Below are 21,841 nucleotides of genomic sequence, written 5' to 3' on the forward strand. Positions count from 1 at the left end.
AAATTAAACATGGTGGAATCAAAACAATGAAAGCCCCATTTACCTACAGGAGGATGGGAAGCCAACAGGACGGGAAAAGACAGCATGAGGTCATCCTGTCTCTTGAACTAAAGTAACCGAACTTTGGAAATATAAGAAAAGACAGAAGACATCTTTGGCATCCTTCATTAGACAGACAAAAGAGGCCAGAGCTTTTCGAAGCTGAGAAAAATGGGTCCTTTAACCAGGAGTGCGCAGGCGTCACTGGAAATCGAATACAGGTGAGAAACCTGCTTAGGCAAAGATCTTTCACCTAGAAAGACAAAGAAAGCCAGCATCTTGTACTTCCATGGAAGGACCTGACTAAGGGAAAGTCAGCCATGTGTGGGAAACACAATGACTGGTGAGAAACCATCTTAATCTAGTAAGGTACAGGCTTTGGTCAAGTTTTAGACTTTCAGATGCATGCTTTCACTTTTATTTGCTTATAACCCTTTCTAATGTTCTCGCTTATACTTGAATTCACTTAAAAGCCTATCTTCTTTTGTTAATAAACTTGTTTTACAGTTAATATAAAAATGGAAGGGTGTACCCCAGTTAAGGTTATAAACTGTGATGTGCTTTTGTGTCTTTGGAGGAACAAATGAATGTTATTATTTCTCTTAACTGTCCAGGAGAAGAATAGACATTCAAGAGAACATAGTTTTGGGAAAATTCAGGACTGGGAGTGTGCTGGGGTTGTAACTCAGGCTTGCTGGTTGTAATAACTAAGGCTGATGACAGGTTGGTGGAGTCGGAATTGCTAGACCGGGACTGCCAGTGCACACAGACACTCAGTGTGGCCTGCATGCTTGTTGCTGACTGAACATTCCAGGCAGGAAGTTACAGTAGCAAAGCTTTGTGGGGAACTCAGGTAAAGTTATAGGGTAAGACGTGACAACCCCTCACTGGTCTGGATTGCACCCTGAACACTGTGACAGAGAGATTTAGATGCGTCTCCCCACTGTTTTTAAATTTTTAAACTAAGTACTGTAGCTGTGGGACAGAGGGGAGAAGTTTAAGCTAACTTCAAGTCAGTTTAAGCAGACTCCCATATTTCCTCTAAAACATCCTGAGAAAAGTAACACCACTTAAATACTTTGTCCTGTGACAGAAAAGATATGATGAACAAAACTTAGGGTATTACTATTTAGACGCCTGGCCAAAAAGGTATGATGAATCAAAGCCTTATCAATGTAAATATACCTTGCCTTGTTAGAAATGAGGGCCTTGCACTAAAAAAAAAATGCAGGTTCTGCTCCCTCAGCATATCCCTGCAGTCACCATACTGTAGATGGAAAGCATTCACTGTGCAGGGTTACAGACAGAATATTTTACTGGTGTGTTTTTGAAAATTTTGGAAGATATTAGGAATAAAAGCACAGAAAGAGTGCCAACAGGTCTGGGAAACAAAGGGCTTGTCTACACAGAGCAACAATGCTGTGATAAATGAAGCAGAGGTGGGGCGTAGCTCCCTTTTATGGACACCCAGCCAGCCAGTTAGCTACAAAATCCCTGTTAGCAGCTGTTCTCAACTTGCTTTACCTATAAAGCATTAAAAAAGCCCATAGGTAAAAGGAAAGGAGTGAACACCTTACCAAAAGAGCCAACTGGAGGGCCAGAACTTTTTTAAACTGGGAAAAAACTTTCCCTTTGTCTGTCTGCTCTGTCCCCTCTCTCCGGAGAACAGACAGACAGAGATAGCTTTTTACAGCATATCTCCAGCCCTGTGGGCCAGGTATGAAAATAATCAGATCATACCTAGAAACTACTCATTTGAAACCCCCAGATATGTAAGCAGATCAGGAAATTTCTAGGAAGACGTGATTAGGTTTATCTCTTATTTCTTTATGGCTTGTGGACTCCTCTGTGCTAACCCCCAAATGCTTTTGTTTTGCTTGTAACCATTAAACTGGACCTCCAAAAAACCATTCTTGACACTATTATTATATTTGCTCTTTTTAAATCTAGAAATAGCCTACATTCCAGATGTATTATCTTTCTCTTTTGCTTTTAATAAAATTTACCTTTTTAAAAAACAACAGGATTGGGCTTTTGTGTCCTAAGACATTTCTGCACGTTGTTTAATTAGCTGGTGGCAACAGCTGATTTCCTTTGTTTTCTTTCTCAGCTCTTCCCCGGAAGGGGGGTGAAAGGGCTTGAGGGTATCCCACAGGGTAGAATTCCCAAGTGCACCTTCCTAGGTTCAAAAGGGGTTTTTTTGCATTTATGCGGTGGCAGCATCTACCCATCCAAGGTCAGAGAGACGCTGTAACCTTGGGAGTTTTAATACAAGCCTGGAGTGGCCAGTATTAATTTTTAGAATCCTGGTGTGCCCCCACCTTCTGCACTCGAAGTGTCAGAGTGAGGAATCAGCCTTGACAAATGCGCACTAAAGCAGTGTGATTTTTAAAGCACACCAACATGTTGTGGACTATTTGGCCTATATAGATCCTCCTGGTACGTACTAAACATTCCCTAATACACATTAACATAGTACTGAACAGAACTGAGAGTTTGTGAAAGTTGCCCTGGAGACTGAAATCATCTTTTTAAACACAGAACAGGTACAGCTTAAATAATGGCACTGCAAACTTGCCAACACCACTGCACCAATGAGTACGAGTCTCCACCTGAAGAGACTGCCCTCAAACTTTGTCTTTTCTGCTTAGACAACTAAAAAAAAAGATGCAAGTTACAGCCAATCCTAATGTTTTATCATATGGACAATAAGAACTGGACTGAAACTATCTCCTCACATCACAAGAACAATGAATAGACATCACATGACATGTTGCACTCAATGCGAACTTGACCAAAATGGTATTAACAATTCTCTCACTGTCCATCTGCAAAGCAGGAATCTATGAGAAGTAACTTACTCCACTTTTATTAAGAATGAATATGATACGTTGCTTGAGGATGCAAACCTGCAGCATTTCAGGAACTTTCCAATCACAGGAGCTTTCCAATCACATTAGACCAATTATTAAAGCTTACCAGGTGCTGTAAATGAGACAGAATGCATCTAGATGCTGTTTTCATTCACTTTTATGGACTTTTGGGGGGGGGCTTAATTCAAACTCCTCCCCAATAAAGTAGTGAACAAAAAAAAAATTATATTCCTTTGCCAATTTACTGTGCAACAAGAACTTGCATTATCATTTTAACTCTTTCATGTAATTTTTATGTTTATGGTTAATGTCAGATGCTACTCTGAGGGCAGTCTGTTTACCTAATCCTTACTCAAAACTCTGAAAACTTTTTATGTTATGCAGCCACATAATGCATTTTTTCTTGAAGTATATTTCAGTTTCTGGTAGATGGCTGTAAGGCAAATAAAATCTGTTTTATGAAATAGTTCTAATTTATTTAACCACAGACCATTGGCAGAGGATTCAAGTTTCTCAGACACTAAAAAATGTCCCTGAATTTTACATTCATTCTTTTCTTAAAATGTATTACTAGATTCTTTATTAGGCAAAAACGTATCTTCCTCTATTCTTACAGTCACTCCACTGAATGCATCCGATGAAGTGAGCTGTAGCTCACAAAAGCTTATGCTCAAATAAATTTGTTAGTCTCTAAAGTGCCACAAGTCCTCCTTTTCTTTTTTACAGACTAACACGGCTGCTACTCTGAAACCTGTCTTAATCAACAATAATTGATGTTAAGATTATCCAAATGATTCCCCTCCAAAAAAGAAAAATGTATCTTGTTTAACAAAAATGTCCTTTCTTCAAGTATCACAGTCTACAGATCCATGACAACAAGTCTTCAATCTGCATGGCACAAGGGTGGCAGAAGCAGATCTGTCCATCCTTGGAAGGAAAGAGAAGCCACTCCAATCTGAACAGCCCACCACTTTGAGATGTTTTCCACAGCCAGAAAAATACCACTGACCAGAACTAATTATTACACATTATAGGAGCTATAATATACGTATCTAAAAACCCACTACAGTGCATATAGGACTCCAAACTAATGTAATTAGTCAACAGATCCAAGGCCCTATATGTGTTAGATCTGTGGGCCATGCCATTTGAAGAACGGAAAATTTCTGGTAAACCAGAAACAAATTTTCCTATTCTCTGTCACATCAAGGTCCACAGGTAAGAAAAGGTATAGAAAAGGGCAACAAAAATGATTATGGGCATGGAATAGCTTCCATATGAGGAGAGATTTAAAACACTGGGACTCTTCAGCTTAGAAAAGACAACTAAGGGGAGATAGGATAGAGATCTATAAAATAATGTATGGTGTGGAGAAAGTGAATAAGGAAGTGTTATTTACCCCTTCACATAACACAAGAACTAGGGGTCACCCAATGAAATTAATAGGCAGCAGGTTTAAATCAAACATAAGGAAGTACTTCTTCACACAACCCACAGTCAACCGGTGGAACTGGTTGCCAGAGGATTTTGTGAAGGCCAAAAATATAAGTCGGTTCAAAAACCATGAGATAAGTTCATGGCAAACAGGTCCAACAGTGGCTATTAGCCAAGACGGTCTGGGTGTCCCCAGGCCTATGACTGCCAGATGCTGGGACTGGAGAACAGGAGATGGATCACTTGATGATTGCCCTGTTCTGTTCACAAAAAGAAAAGGAGTACTTGTGGCACCTTAGAGACTAACAAATTTATTTGAGCATAAGCTTTCATGAGCTACAGCCAATGAAGTGAGCTATAGCTCACGAAAGCTTATGCTCAAATAAATTTGTTAGTCTCTAAGGTGCCACAAGTACTCCTTTTCTTTTTGCGAATACAGACTAACACGGCTGCTACTCTGAAACCTGTTCTGTTCATTCACTCTGAAGCGTCTGGCATTGGCCACTGTAAGAAGACAGGATACTGGGCTAATCGGACCACTGGTCTGATTCAGTATGGTCATTCCTATGTTTAGATTATTTTAATGCAAGTATTAAGAAGGCTGAACTTGAGAAATTGGAATGCAGAAACAACCAGTACCAAACTATTTGTTAGTTCTGAATTTCTCCTCACCACAGAACCAGTGTCTAGAGCAGGGGTCTCAAACATGCTGCCCATGGGGTTATTTCCTGTGGCCCCCCCCAAGCTCCCTGCACCCCCCCCCGGAGTAATTTCCTGCGGGCCACCAAGCTCCCCTCCCCTTCGCTGCCCCTCCCTCCAGGCGCTTCCCGCCACCAAACAGCTGTTTAGTGGAGCTTAGCGCTTTCCAGGAGGGAGTGGGGAGGAGCGGGGAGCTGCACGCTCAGGGGAGAAGGTGGAGAAGAGGCGGAGCAGGGGCGGGGATTTGGGGAAGGGGTTGGAAGGGGAAAGGGAAGAGGTGGGATGGGGCAGGGCCCTCATGGAAGGGGTGGAGTGGGGACGGGGAGGTGTCTGTGATGCAGCCCATGGGCCAATGTATTAGTCCTCATGTGGTCCTTGTGGTGATTCAAGTTTGAGATCCCTGATCTAGAGCACCCTTCATGTGAAGGCAGCAGCTGTGGAAGATAGGACGTCCAATTTTTAGAGTCTGGTGAAGGTGAGCAACAAGGGCTATGTTGCAATTTCATACATTTCCTCTTACAGATCATAAGAACACTTGGTCTTCAAGTCACCATACCTCTAAGGGAATGGGCATTGAGATTAAATGATGGAGCTAAGGACCTCGCTCTTTAAGCTTCTGATATGGCCAGATGAATCCATCCTAATATGAAGAACTTAAATGTCGTCTTTTCTTTTGATACTGGATGGCACAAGACAAAAAAGAACCTTTGATTTTTTCTAAAGGGCTTGGAATGCTCAATATGAAATCAGTAAAGCCTGTGTGTTACTGAGAATATGCTAAAGTCTCCCTTTCAAATCTGATATTTTGGTGCAAAAGGAGGGTATGATCATTTCCTGTGCAAAATAAACACTGAATTTACTTTGGATACAAAGACTGGTTTTAGTCCTGATGACAATTTTGTCACAGCGGAAGGTGAAAATTTGAGATTTAATACATCTCTGAGGATATGTTAGCTGAGAACTACTTTGACAGACAAGAAATAGTGAAATTTTTCTGACATGTTTAAATTGAAACAAAATTAGGGCCAATAAGATGACATTCAGATCCCAGAGTTATACCTGATGAATTCAAGGGGGGGAGGGGGAGGGAAATCAATGGTGGTGCACCTAGGAAGCGCTCAATGTCTGGATGAAATGAAGACTTCCTCTTCCTAGTGGAACTAAAATAGCACACAGAGGAAACAATGCAAGTTGATGAATCCACAATAATCCACAAATTGTATTGTCCTCCAAATGTCCTTTTCTGCCTTTCCTCTGCACAAGACTCTGATGACATCAATTAAAAACAGGTAAACATTCCTGTCTCAGAGCAGCTATGAGTATGTCTATACACACTGGATCCAGTTACCAAACTAAATGGTAAGAAGCAGTACTGAAAATACTGGTGCCCCTATGTAAAGAGAGAGACATGCCTGGGAGCTGACTGAATAGGTATTTCATATGAACATAAAAAGAAAAGGAGTACTTGTGGCACCTTAGAGACTAACAAATTTATTAGAGCATAAGCTTTCGTGAGCTACAGCTCACTTCATCGGATGCATTTGGTGGAAAAAAAAAATGCATCCGATGAAGTGAGCTGTAGCTCACGAAAGCTTATGCTCTAATAAATTTGTTAGTCTCTAAGGTGCCACAAGTACTCCTTTTCTTTTTGCGAATACAGACTAACACGGCTGCTACTCTGAAACATATGAACATAGGCTTCCTTCAGGTCTATGGAGTATAGGAAGTCCCCTTTGTTGATGGCTGCTAAAGTTAACTTGAGCGTCTCCATAATGAATTTTGGACTTCCTTAAATATCTGTCTAGGTATTTTAAATCAAGACCAGACCTGTTCTCCCAAGCACTCCTTCACAAGGAAAATAATAGAGTAAAGGCCAAACTTCTTTGGGCAAGGAGCCAGCTATACTGTACTACTTTGAATCAGATGAGAAACAGCCTCTCTGCCATACTCAGTCTCTTCAGCCAGGGAGAGATGGGAGTCTCTTTGGCTCAAAACAACCACCTCTTGCTAGATGTTCCAGAGGAGTCTCTTGAGAGTAAGGGTCTAGAAGGCCCAGTCACAAGATAACCCAGGAATGGAAGTGCCAGAGCTCAAGCACTTTTGAAGCTGCAGACAGAAGGCAGAAGTCACTAAGGGTTGAGGCACATCCCAAAGGGAACAAATCTCTGGCCAAAAAAAATCTGCAATAAACCCCTGAAAAGTTTGCTGCAAGGGAAAATTCGTATTTGGAAGAGCCTGGAGAACATGTGAGGCATGAAGGCGTGGAGGAGAGGAACATTAGTAAATGATAAAGAAAGTGGACCATGAGGCCACTTACCACTGTCCATAATGTCTTCTGGTGGTTCTGGCTGCCTTCCCTTCCCAATTAAGGGGAAGTGGAGAAATGCTGTGTGGACTGTAAGGAAGTCTGCGGTTGCTTGCACGTTGGCCAGAATTTGTTCAGGCTTCTATTTTGTCTGAAAGCTAGATCCTTTTGTGAATATGATGGGGAGGTGCTGGCAGCTTCTCCACTAGAGAACCAGCAGGGCTTCTCCAGTCTATCTCCGTTCCAGCTTTGGCAAGGGAGACCAAGAAGACCCTTGCATTGAATACAATGATTCTGATAGCGCTACTACCTCCTTACAGAAGAAATATAAATTGCTGCCCTGACATTTGATGGGAGGCACAAAACAAGCTTTACAATACCAGTACTTCCTTCATGGCTTGTCCACCATCATGTCACATCGCCAAGATATCGATATGTCATCTTCTTTCTTCTCATGCACAATATTGTAATTTCTACCCTTTAGATGTTAATGGAAATCCAAGACACTAAACCGAAGTGTATCCAAAAGGTAACAAATGTTATTTTATTTTCCCTCACCCATGTTCTTAGAATTCTTCAATGGTTACTTGTGTATGTCAGAATCCAGTACGAAGTCTTTTACTCTAGTTCCAAGGTCCTCAAATGAACTACTCCAACTACAATTACCAAACAGAACTTCTACTGTATTCTCCATGTTCCTTTGATACTAGGCTTCTTTCTACTTACCACTCTCATCTCTCCAGAGTAGTAGGAAGTTTCTTTTACAGATTGCTCCCACATGAAGTAACCTCCCTACACACAATTGATTCCTTAACTTTTCAAATCAAATATCAAGAGGCATTTTTTCTGCAACATATAACTTCTTAACCCTCTCTTTAATGTAACAAATAAATGCTACTTTCTGACCCTTCTACTGTCCCCATAGCCATTCCTTCTGAAACTTGGCCACAGGATCTCTCTTCACTGCTCCCCTACCTGAACTACAGATGCCATATGATATATTTCAGAGTAGCAGCCATGTTAGTCTGTATTCACAAAAAGAAAAGGAGTACTTGTGGCACCTTAGAGACTAACAAATTTATCTGAGCATAAGCTTTTGTGAGCTACAGCTCATTTCATCAGATGCATTCAGTTGAAAAAAAAATATTGTAATCTATATAAATTCCTTGTATTAGTATGAGTTAACGAATAGGCTGTATATTGTATCATATCATATACCAGTTTTCTTTTCTAACAATATAGCTTAACAAGTATTACAAGAACTGAACTTTATCATTTGTGGATCTGTACGTTTGTTAACAGTGTGGGTCATCTCAAAATGCCCTGCTGTGACCAAGTGCGATACTACAGGTGTGCCTTGTCTTTGGGTGTCAGTAAGTTCACATTCACAGATTGATGCAAGAAGAAGCCAAAACAAACAAATCAAAATAAATATGTCTTCTTTAATAAACCAGCATAGAAGGAGTACTTGGAAAAATAGTTCAAGGGCCCTAAACTCAGTACCCTGGTTCAGAGATCCCAAACTTAATTAAGTCCAAAAACAAGGCCTCTGAGCCTGGTCAGGCTACTCTTCTGGAACTGGAGAGAGTTCATCATCCCTTGCAACCTGGATGGCTTTTAGTCCCCTCTCTCCTGTTCAGCTTCCTGTTTCTGTTCAAACAGGCCAAGCTTTAGGGCTGAGCAGACAGCCTCCTTAAATATACCCAGGCTGTTTTGGTTCAGAAGTTCTGGTTGTCTCTTAACAGGGCAGAACGCTCCTTCACAAAGGGTGTAGAATATGAATGAGATTTTCAAAAAAGCCTAATAAGATTTGGGTGCCTAACTCCTGTATGCTCCTTTGAAAATTTTGTCCAAACTCTAATTCTTATAGATCTAGAAATGACAAGGCTTAATCATCATATTATTTTTCAAGCCAACTTGCAATAGGATTTGGGTGTCTAATTCCCTTAGGCTCCTTTGAAAATCCCAGCCTTTGTCCACACAATATCTTTATTCAGTTTAGTCCCTCAAATACTTTTATTTTTGTGGCAAACACCATAGGCCATATGTCTTCATCTGGAAACACCTTTCTACTATCCTCACCTTCTGGGGACAAACTGAATCTGAAAGGTTACCTTTTAAACAAGTTCTATAAAAAAAACTGGAAATCAACATGGCTCCATTTTATCCACTGGATGCATACTTCACAGACTTGCTAATACATGTAAATTGTTTGATTGCTTGGAACTACTGATTACCCCCTGTGGAGAGCTGATTACCTGATTATCCAAGTGACTAATCCTTTAGCTTGATTTTGTGCCATTTGACAGTCCGGATAATTTTCTAATTACTTTGAGTTTTCAAGTGATTTTATAGATATTACTGGGGAAAGGAAAAGAGTGGGAGTGTCTTCGTATAGGTAACCTTTTCCCACAAATGTACATCTTATGACAGTCGCTTGTCTAATTTGTTGTTGTTAGTTAAGGTTACAGATAATGAAAAAACTTTCATTGGAAAAGCTTCAAAACCTAATATTTGGTAAAACTTTAGTGGTATTTCCAAGGTGTTCCAAGAGTTTGACTTCAACCACAGTGGAACTACCTTGACTCACAGCATCAAACTTTTAGGTTTGACAGTGGATTTTTAAATTACACATATAAAGTGTAATGTAGTAGGTATTTATCAATATGCTAAGAGTTAACATTTTATATTGAGCGATAATGTATGTCCCTCCCTCTTTATATAAACACACTACCATGGGATCTAAAATATTTTAATACAGTAAATATAAATATATATAATTATGTGCAAAGAATTAAACAGGTTTATAGTGATTTAAATACTGTAGGTATAACAGATGCTGAAGAGAGACTTACTTGCCACTGAAAAGTTGTTGAGGGGATATGGTAGATCCACATCTTGAGGCTTCTCCTTATACCCTATGAAAGAACCATCTGTCTTCAACAGGAAGTATCTTGGCCGCCAATTTTTGATATATTCTCCTATATAAGAAAAACATACATTAATACCAAAGAAAAGAAAGACTTTGATAAGAGATGTTACAGCGCCGTATCCGTGCCCAACATTAACAGTGTCAGAATTTGCTTGAACCATTTTTTTCATTTAAAAGAAAAAAAGTCACACTTTTATAATGAATTGCACCTTATGTCTCCAGAGATTCATTCAACAATACACACAGAGTTGTGGGCAAAGCAAAACCTTACACATAGATCACATACATTATTTTAAAAACACTGACATCCTAGATACTCTTTCTAAAGTGAAATGAATAATAAAGAAACAGCATGTGCTGTTTATTACATTGTGGTAAAATCCAGGGCCAAGGAGGTAAAAATGGACCTTCTCTCGTCAGCATTGTTGATTATAAATTAGCTTCCCAAAACTTATCTACCATGCAAAGACCCAATGCAAAATCCAGTTTAAGAATAATAAAAAAACAGAGGCTCAGAAAATTGTCCAATTACATACACGAACAGAGGAAAGTACATATACTGTGCAAAATCTTATTGAGATCAAAGAGCTGTTAAAAATTGCTTTTGAATTTAACACATGCTTTGAAAAGATAATCAAATGCAGTTTAAAATGAACTAGACAGATGCACTGTTTACTAGAAGTGGAAGTGGTATAAACTACAAGCCATCAACCACTAAATCATATTACCACCTTCTTCCACTGATGCATGCTGAAAATTTTCCACAAAGAATGTAAATCAATTTCAAGATCTTCCTGTTAACCAGCTAGATGTGCACTTGATACAGCCAGAGAAGTAAGCAAAATCTAACACATACAGTTGTGATATTAAAGGAGACAATCAACAAGTAGTAGATCAGTTTGTTCATAATGCAATTTCAAGAACTTCACTGACTAATGAAATGCTCCTTCACAGAAGTGTTGGTAAGAAAATAGTGAAACTAATATGCCAAGCAGAAGGTGTTGTGGAATGAATTTCTATCTTCTCAAAAATTACTAATGCAAGCTATTTACATGCATTACTGGATTAAAATATAGGAAACCAATCTTCTCCAATAAATCAAAATGATCTGAATCAAAAGCTTTGAATTCAAAAAAGTGACTGGTTTAAAAATTTTTTATGATGAATTTTGGAGAAATGTTTTATCTAGATGATTTATGCAATGATATTTCAGGAATAAAGACAATGTCTTCATCCAAATAATTCACAAATCTGCTGTAGCGATCAACCAGTAATGATGTGTTGTTGTCTACTATGAACAAAACCTCCTGCAACACTTCTATATCTGGGTCTTTAAAGAGTTTAAATGAATACACTTAAATCAATTCCCATGTTACTTACATATACTAGTGCTAAACAGCATGGTTTTGCCTTACATTTCAGCCCCAATATAGTAGCCCACAATGATAGCCACATGCAGAACATTTCATTCTAAAAGGAATATACAATACAGCACAACTTCTCAGGTCTCTTGCACCATGGATGTCTTTCTTTAAAATACATTAACTTTGCGTGGTTCTTAAAGATGGATCACACCCATATTTGCTTTTTCAGGATGTTGTTTCCTTCACAAAAAAAGTTAATATAATTTTTGCACACAGATACATTGAAGGGTGTGCCTTCTCTTGGAATGATCAATATTGCTATAACAAAACTGGCCTGGATAAAGACTATTGAAAATGAAGTGAGTTTAGGGGAATATACTTATGTGCAGTTTTTTGTTTATATTGTAATTTTTAATGTATAGATACCATGCCCACAAAAATGGATGGATGCCCACACTTGCACTTCAGAAATCTAAAGAATAAAATCAACATCATACTGGTTAATATTTCACTTAATTGCTGAAATAGCTTAATAGTTATCGAGATACACTCATTTTCCTCTGCTTAAATTTATAAAATGCTCCCTTATAAAAATAATTATGCTCCCTTCTGCATAATCCAATTGTTTTAAGATTAAAATTCCACACAAAGATGGACTACAAGCCATCAGGAACAGTATCCCCGATAATGTCACGGCTAACCTGGTGGCTGAACTTCGTGACTTTGTCCTCACCCATAACTATTTCACATTTGGGGACAATGTATACCTTTAAATCAGTGGCACTGCGATGGGTACCCGCATGGCCCCACAGTATGCCAACATTTTTATGGCTGACTTAGAACAACGCTTCCTCAGCTCTCGTCCCCTAATGCCTCTACTCTACTTGCACTACATTGATGACATCCTCATCATCTGGACCCATGGAAAAGAAGCCCTTGAGGAATTCCACCAGGATTTCAACTATTTCCATCCCACCATCAACCTCAGCCTGGACCAGTCCACACAAGAGATCCACTTCCTGGACACTACGGTGCTAATACAAAATGGTCACATAAACACCACCCTATATCGGAAACCTACTGACCGCTATTCCTATCTACATGCCTCTAGCTTTCATCCAGATCATACCACACGATCCATTGTCTACAGCAGAGCTCTACGATATAACCGCATTTGCGCCAACCCCTCAGACAGAGACAAACACCTACAAGATCTCTATCATGCATTCTTACAACTGCAATACCCACCTGCTGAAATGAAGAAACAGACTGACAGAGCCAGAAGAGTACCCAGAAGTCACCTACTACAGGACAGGCCCAACAAAGAAAACAACAAAACGTCACTAGCCATCACCTTCAGCCCCCAACTAAAACCTCTCCAACGCATCATCAAGGATCTACAACCTATCCTGAAGGACGACCCATCACGCTCACAGATCTTGGGAGACAGGCCAGTCCTTGCTTATAGACAGCCCCCCAACCTGAAGCAAAATACTCACCAGCAAACACATACCACACAACAGAACCACTAATCCAGGAACCTATCCTTGCAACAAAGCCTGTTGCCAACTCTGTCCACATATCTCTTCAGGGGACACCATCATAGGGCCTAATCACATCAGCCACACTATCAGAGGCTCGTTCACCTGTGCATCTACCAATGTGATATATGCCATCATGTGCCAGCAATGCCCCTCTGCCATGTACATTGGTCAAACTGGACAGTCTCTACGTAAAAGAATAAATGGACACAAATCAGACGTCAAGAATTATAACATTCAAAAACCAGTCGGAGAACACTTCAATCTCTCCGGTCACTCGATTACAGACCTGAGGGTGGCTATCCTTCAACAAAAAAAACTTCAAAAACAGACTCCAACGAGAGACTGCTGAATTGGAATTAATTTGCTAACTGGACACAATTAACTTAGGCTTGAATAGAGACTGGGAATGGATGAGTCATTACACAAAGTAAAACTATTTCCACATGTTATTTCTCCCCCCACCCCACCCCCCACTGTTCCTCATATGTTCTTGTTAACTGCTGGAAATAGCCTACCTTGCTTGTCACCATGAAAGGTTTTCCTCCTTCCCCCCCCCCCCCCCCCCGCTGCTAGTGATGGCTCATCTTAAGTGATCACTCTCCTTACAGTGTGTATGATAAAACCCATTGTTTCATGTTCTCTGTGTGTGTGTATATAAATCTCCCCACTGTATTTTCCACCAAATGCATCCAATGAAGTGAGTTGTAGCTCACGAAAGCTTATGCTCAAATAAATTTGTTAGTCTCTAAGGTGCCACAAGTACTCCTTTTCTTTTTGCAAATACAGACTAACACGGCTGCTACTCTGAAAGCTTTCAGTCTATGTTTCTTAAAAGAGATTAGTGTTCACATGAAGCCGAAATTCTCACCATAAGAAACAAACATTCATACACTACATATCTCAGGATATTTGTAACGGATGTCAACTCTCTGACTTCCAAATGACCTATCAGCATTTCAACTTTAAGCTTTTATGTTTTTCAGCAATAAAAATATGTGCATATGTAAACATCATTTAAAGTCTATTACATTTCTAAAGAAGAAGCTAATACTAAATTTGAAGTCATAGTAAGAATATATTTTCAGAATAGAACATATGTTTACCAAGTACCTTAAACATAAAAGAACTGCAAAAGATTTACATTTGAAAGTTTGTATATTCAAGTGTTAAGATTAAAGTAAAGGATTTTGTGAGAAAAGAGAAGTCCACATGGACTAACCAGCAGAAGAGATGGCCTGACAATTTAATGAAGTACAGCCTTTGAGGTAGTTAAAATAGCAGTAGTTTTTCTATACAGAATTATTCAGTTTGTACCCAGCTTCCTGCTGGGTTAATTTAAGCTAAATTATTATTTTGCTTAAATTTATGCCCTTCTAAATTGAAAAACATGTTCTCCTAGAATCTGCTTACTAGACTTCGAAGAAGTGTATAAATTTTACACATTGCACTGAAGTAAACCAAGTTATTCATGCATCTTTTTAACTCTGGTCAAAGTATTTAACGCTATTACAGAATAATGGCACTTTCACATACAAGGAAAATTCTGACAGGTTTCAGAGTAGCAGCCGTGTTAGTCTGTATTCGCAAAAAGAAAAGGAGTACTTGTGGCACCTTAGAGACTAACAAATTTATTAGAGCATAAGCTTTCGTGAGCTACAGCTCACTTCATCGGATGCATGAAAAATGGTGTCTTTTCCACCAAATGCATCCGATGAAGTGAGCTGTAGCTCACGAAAGCTTATGCTCTAATAAATTTGTTAGTCTCTAAGGTGCCACAAGTACTCCTTTTCTTTAAGGAAAATTCTGTAACCCAGGACACAGCTTCAACTTCTTTGCTCCTCCAGCAATATTTCCCTGGGCGTTCCCCAAAATTGGGAATTGATATGGCAACAAATTCTGATTCACATGAAAATAAAAGTCTGGATCTTTGACAAAGCAAAAAAAAAAAAAAAAAAACGTTGAGGTAGCTATACAAGGAATATGGTAATACTGAGTACGTCAACACTGGAATAGACGACAGCTGTGTAGACATTTGGACTTAGGCTGGAGCCCAGGCTGTGGGACCCTCCACCCTTGTGGGGCCAAAGGTTCAGGCTGCAGCCTGAGCCCAAATGTCTACACAGCAATTTTACAGCCCCGCAGCCCAAACCCTGTGAGCTGACCCAGGCCAGCCCACAGGTGTTTAATTATTACATACACGTACCCACAGGGTCATGAGAATGAAGTTCTGAATTGTTCTTCACCTGACATTCTTTGGTTGTTATTGCCAATGTATTAAGTGCAACACCAATGAAAGGGGGTTTATACGGCCATTTCTTAGCCAAGCAGATAGCAACAGTGACTTGCCTTCCGATTTTTTTTTCTAATAAGGAGTTTGTTGTAAGGATATAATGCTTGTAATTTTGATACTTTGCTGAAGAGCTCTGGTGGGAGGAGATTTCTGTGGAACCAGACAAGAGTCTTCAGTTTGCTCATGCGCACATAAAATGAATCTCTTAAAGTCAGTTATGTCTTTAAATTTACCTCAGGTCTCTAACTACGTCTTCAAACACAGACTTCACCGAACACTTTATGGTTCCTTTTACTATTAACATCCATTTGTAATCTTAAGAAAATGAGAATTCAGCTCTCCTTTTGAGAATTACTAATTCAAAAATACCCAACTAATTTTATTGCTGAAGAATCACAGTAATTAAGACAAATTGGTCATCTATGCAATAAATAATTTAACCTATTTTATTTAACAGAGTTTGATACTTTTAAATATGAAAAGGGCTTCTGGAGATGTCAGGAAAACATTTTTAAGATAGAGCTGACAGGCAACGGAAGGAAGCCTTTGAGTTCAAGAACTTGCTTCCCAGAAAGGAGCAACAGCTGCCACACAGACACAAGTAAGATTTAAAAAAAAAAAAACCACACACACCAGTAAGCAGAGAACACCAAAAATCTGCCTCAGATATTTCCTTATCAATTTACCAAAAAGGTTTTAAAAAGAAAGAACATTGTGGGGTGAGGGATTGTTTGGGATTTTTTATTTGTTGGGAAGGGGTCGGGGGATGGGACGAAGCCAGGTGCACTATTTTTTTTATTTTTAAGGGAGAAATGTACATGTTTTCTGTTTTAAAATAGACTACAATCTCTCTCATGTTCAGATAAAACAAATGGAGGGACAAAAATAACAATGTACCCTTACAGCAAAGACTAGGAAAATGGGGCAAACAAAAACTGTTTAAAAGAAACCAAGGCTAAAGCATATTAATATAAAAGTTATTAAAATGAAGTAAGATAATGAGAGATGCCAGGTCAAGCAAGACATCAAAAATACTGCTTTTTGTTTTTAAATTGAATTTACTTACCTTGGCCCTCTGAGGGCAGTGTTACCTAACACAACATAAGAAGCATCAGAAATGACTTTTTACCTAAGATGACAGTTATTAAATTTACAATGGTTTTAGTAAATATTTACCTGTTGTGATTTCATAACATATGGAAATTGAAATGTAATCTAAAGCAACTGTAAAAAAATTGAGATTAAAAGAAATGAAAAGTATATCTTCCCTCAGCATCAAGTGTATGCTGTTTAATATAATGGAGTATTATAGATGCACGCACACACACAAATTTACTTTAAGGAGAGCCAAATTTTGGCAATAAATGTTTAGATCCTATCCTTGGTCTTTTATATAGTAAGGCAGCCCATATTTAAATAAAAATGCATGTTTCCAAGAAGCCACTGCTAATACTAAATGACATTTTGAGTACATCTATATTAAGACTTGAAAAATTCAATTGTCTATTCACCAGTGGGAAGTTTTCCTTAAGTGTGAAGAGGATATATTGCCATCTATTTATGCAGTACTGAAGCATTCCTTAAGAAGTTTCTAGCCTGGGAGTGTAGATAAATGAGAAGTGAATGTAAACTGAGGGAATGTTGTCTTTCTGAGGCTACAGACCATTCCAGTTCACCTAATGTTCTCCCAGCTTAACAAAGTACCATCATAGTGTAATTAACAAGACTGATCAGTTTTACTACTGCTGTTCAGAACCTATAGGCAGAAACTGTCAAGAACCTTGTGAGAGACCTTCCTCCCCCTTGCAACAACCAGGAAGCGGAAAAGGCAGAAATCATCTTCTTTCCAATAGGACATGGACAGAGATCAAAACTAAGAGGTTGACTGAGTCACCCAGGAAAATCCAGTAACAGCACTCTAGTTGAAGTCGCAGCACATTTCCCAGCAGCTGGAAGTGAGTAGGAGAGCTGGGCTTCTTACCGGGGCACTGTTCCTGGACCTCACTAATGGGGTTCCCATACCCTCATCTTTTGTACCTACCTCTAGCTAGAATGTCCCCCACCCAGTTTATCTGGTAGAAGACTATACAGGATCTGCAGGATGCCAGACATCTTTGAAATGAAAGGGGGAGCGTAAACAGGAGTAGGACCCTCCTTCGCCAGGACATTCCACCCCGTATGGCCAGCCAGAGTAAGATAGGAGCCAAATGGCTTCTTACTCCCTATGGTCATTACTATAAACCTTTGCCTTGCCAGGGTTTCTTGAGCCTCTTGCTCTATTTTACCTAGAAGATTAATCATCCAACTGGTAGAAAACTAGTAAATTTTCCAAGCTCTTTTGTAGACTGCCATGCCAGTCGAACAGTCTTCAAAACAATAAAGAAAGGCTATTTACCTTACAATAATTGGAGTTCTTTGAGATGTATGGTCCCTGTATGTATTGCATTGTGCGTGAACATGCACTCTGTATGCCTGGGAATGGAAGATTTTTCATTAGCAGTGTGCATGGGTCTGCTCCTGCATCTCCTCTTGCTTTGGATCGAGGGCATAAGGGGCAACACAGACAAACTACCTCACCAGTTCCTTCTCTAACACAAAAGTCACCTTAGGAAAGGAACTGAAGCAGAGGGGAAGGAGAGTGGGTGGTGGTATACAAATAGGGACCACACATTTCGAAGAACTCCAGTTTTTGTAAAGTAAATTTTCTTTCTTTGAGCAATGCTTTCTATGTACATTCTATGTGGGTGTCTCACAAGCACTACTCATTGAGGAAGATAGTGCGAGGAACGACTAGGGTTGCCAACCTCCTAATTTTTGAAAATCAGACACCCGCCCAGCCCCCACCTCTCCTCTTTCTCCAAGTCCCTGCCCCTGCCCCCAAGTCCCCACCCTCTGCTCACTCCTCTCCCCTATTTCCCATTGCTCACAGCTTCCCTGACTCCTCATTACAAAGTCTTCCAAGCCCTCTGCTGCTTTAATGTACATCCGTCCACACTTGAACTGCAACATAAGAATCACAAAGAAATAAATTCAGGCCTGGCATTAACAGAATATCCATCCCTATGTGTTAACAGTCTCAGGCCCTCTTCTTATTACAGGTCTGAATTTGGCCTCTTTGCTTTAAGCGGAGGCCTAACAAGCAGATTCTGGTCCCACCAGCACCTTTCTAAACCCTGAGCAACACCAGCATGAGCAGCCAAGGGACATACAAACCTTAACTCCAGCATGCTGCCTGGGAGTGCAGGTCAGAAGAATGCTGTGGCCGCATGGAAGCAGCCAGGCAGCACTGCTGGTGAAATAGAACGTGGCCATCCTGCACAGTAGCCTCCCCTTGCACTCTCTGTCCAGCAGACCCTTTCCCCACCCGCTCGAGCCCTTCCCACCTCAGAGCTGCCTGAGAGGGCAGCCAGAGGAAGAGCTGGCTGGCAGGGCAGGTCATGTTCATTCCCTCCCGGGAAACATTCCATGCCTGCTGGGAGCTCCTTACCCCACTCGCCATGGGCTCCACACACTGTCCTCAACCGCAAACTGTGCTCCTCAAAGGGGCCACCCAAGCCAGTGTGTGCATGCTGCCTCAGGAACTGCCTCTTCAGGGCTGGGCGACAGGCTGCCACTCCGCTCCCTCCTTACCCCCAGCCCGCAGTGACCGGACATTGCCAGGTCCCTTTTTCCACCCAACTTTCTGGTCGAAAACTGGACACCTGACAACCCTAGAAACCACACTGCACCACAGACTGCAGGACCACTGTGCCCAAAGATGCACCTGCTGAAGAAGATTACAGACCTTAGGCCTTAGTACAAAGGTATGAACAAAGCCCCATGTTGCTATTCTACAGGAGGGGCACACCCTGAAGAGAAGCAACCAAGGTAACAGTAGACAGTAATGAAGAAGCAGAGTGAGGAAGGAAGCAGAGTGTCCCCAGACATAAAGAACTCTGTGTAGCTCAAAAGTTTGTACCTTCCACCAACAGAAGTTAGACCAATAAAAGATACTACCTCACCTACCTTGTCTTTCTGACATCCTGGGACCAACACAACTACAACACCACAAACAAATAATTATATATGACAGTGAATGTTGAGATTCAAAAAGTTAAAGCCTTATAACCATTAAAACAGTCAACATCATGTCAAAACATACAAAGTAAATATCCTTAAGTGAAACCCTAGTAAGCAATTTCTATATTTTGTCTATGTGTAATTTTCAAATATTATCCATGGAAATATTTTTTCATTTGTTTGTGTGGTGAGAGAAACATTGACCAATAAAAATCTAATACTTCCAAGCCTAACTCTAAGTCTGATCCAATATGGCAATTCTTATGCCCTTATATACCTTTGTGTCCTAGTATTTTAATTGACTTTTTTAAAAAGAAAATTACATAATAGTCATTCTTGTTCTCAGAAGGCTTGTAACAAAAAGGCAAAAACCCTTTAGCTAAGTACCATATCCAATGAATTCCCTTGCTGATCTTTTTGCTAATTCTAAACAAATGTCTTCCCCATTTTAAATTAATGGACTGAATCTCTGTCCTATCACCTGTAAATTTAGTACTATTATGGATTCTAGTCATCGTTCAACTCTTTCCTTCCTGTTGCATTAAACTCTCAATAATTTTTTTAAATATAAAAATATGGGAAAATATTAAGAATATTCAACAAGAAAAGCGAGAGATTGCCCTATACAACTGTAATATCAGTCTCTAACTTAGCAGGTCTGGACTCAATTTTTAAAAATGCATTTTCTTAAATATGCACCTAATGTACTCTCACAAAACTACTGATGTGCCATTGCAAATCAAGGATTTGCACATACAGGTTACATAATGCATCTCCTCAACATGAGCATGCACTTACTCTTATTCCCCCTTCACTCTTGAACACTTCAGATGACATGTAACCCAATCAAATTCAATGGAACTACTCAAATGTGTGAAATTGCTCACTTGCAAACGTATTTACAGGTTCAGGTACAAATTTGGGTCCTGATCCTATAACAGTAAATGTTTAAAGTGGCAAGATTTTCTTCCTGGTAGCTCAAATTGGACATAGAAAAGGTCAGTTCTGAATCTGGCCAGAATGTCTCTAATTCTTCATAATTGAAGCCTGAATTTTTAAAAGCAAGTTCATAATCTTATCCAGCACAATTTGTGACTAATCATCAATACAGGAGTGTAGGTACGCATCTTTCAACTCATGTCAGATGAAAAAGCAGGTTTGAAACAACTCCCCTGCTGACAGTCTTGAGGAAATATATCTTGAAATATACATTTTAAAATAAACTGTTTTTATTACTGGAAATTCTTGATGGATAAAGAATAACGTATTGCTGGCTAGAGCAACCTGGTCTTTATTGTCTATAACTGTAATATCTAAATCACCCTGATTATATTTCTTGTTTCTCTTGAGATGAGCAAATTTACATTCCAATTCAGTAATAAGCCTAGTTTACTTCCACTTCCTATGTCTGTTCTCACAAATTCCAAATTATATACTTGCATACTACAAAGTTTTAGTGCGAAATTCTGCCCTCAAATATGACTTCACCAACCGATTAGATGGAAGACCAGTTTGAACAAACATGATCTTTCTAAAATATAAAATCTTCCCACTGTATTTTCCACTACATGCATCCGATGAAGTGAACTGTAGCTCACGAAAGCTTATGCTCAAATAAATTTGTTCGTCTCTAAGGTACCACAAGTACTCCTTTTCTTTTTGCGGATACATACTAACACGGCTGCTACTCTGGAATATGATCTTTCTGGCACTATAGAACACAGAAGAACATGGAATAAATCCATGAAGAAGAAATGCCAACCCAGCTAACAAAAAGAAGGTGACTCACCATTTGCAAAACTACTGACCTCTGCCAGGACACAGATGTAGAAAGCACTACTTGGTGGGAGGCAGTCACACCTGAATTCTCAATTAAACTCCAAATGAAATAATAATTCCAAATTATGCCAAGACTGAAATGCTGTCTCCAAGGACTAAAAAAAGAAGACATTAAATGCTCTCATCAGTTTGTTTTCTTAGATCAGTAATCTTGAAGAAAATGTCTTTACCAGATTTAAGACTGACATCCTTCTTTTTTCCTATAAAGACAGAGAATAAGATTTCTGCTAATCTCGTTCACATAATATTCTAGTCATTCAGTGACTAACCAAAAATCTTTGTTGTATCCTGATGTAAAAAGGTTAGAAGAGAAGTACATGGAAACAGTCATGGAGCACTTCAAACTACTATTTCCATTTACCATTCTTAAGGCAATATCTTTATCCCATCAACATAACCCAACTACCAGAACAGTAAACTTAACTTTCTATGCAGTGTAGTTGTAGCTGTGTTGGTCCAAATA

General features: G+C 39.6%; 1 protein-coding gene across 7 annotated transcripts in view; it reads right to left on the minus strand.

The window, feature by feature from the left end:
- AKT3 (AKT serine/threonine kinase 3) overlaps window positions 1-21,841 on the minus strand; it is a 281,463-nt gene that overhangs the window by 137,164 nt on the left and 122,458 nt on the right. For all 7 annotated transcript variants that reach the window (XM_043511466.1, XM_038396391.2, XM_043511467.1 and 4 more), the window contains one exon: window positions 10,206-10,331. In XM_043511466.1, the coding sequence (XP_043367401.1) occupies window positions 10,206-10,331 (126 nt within the window). The remainder of the gene's footprint in view (window positions 1-10,205; window positions 10,332-21,841) is intronic.

The sequence above is a fragment of the Dermochelys coriacea genome, chromosome 3 (assembly GCF_009764565.3).
Source record: "Dermochelys coriacea isolate rDerCor1 chromosome 3, rDerCor1.pri.v4, whole genome shotgun sequence".
NCBI lineage: Eukaryota > Metazoa > Chordata > Testudines > Dermochelyidae > Dermochelys > Dermochelys coriacea.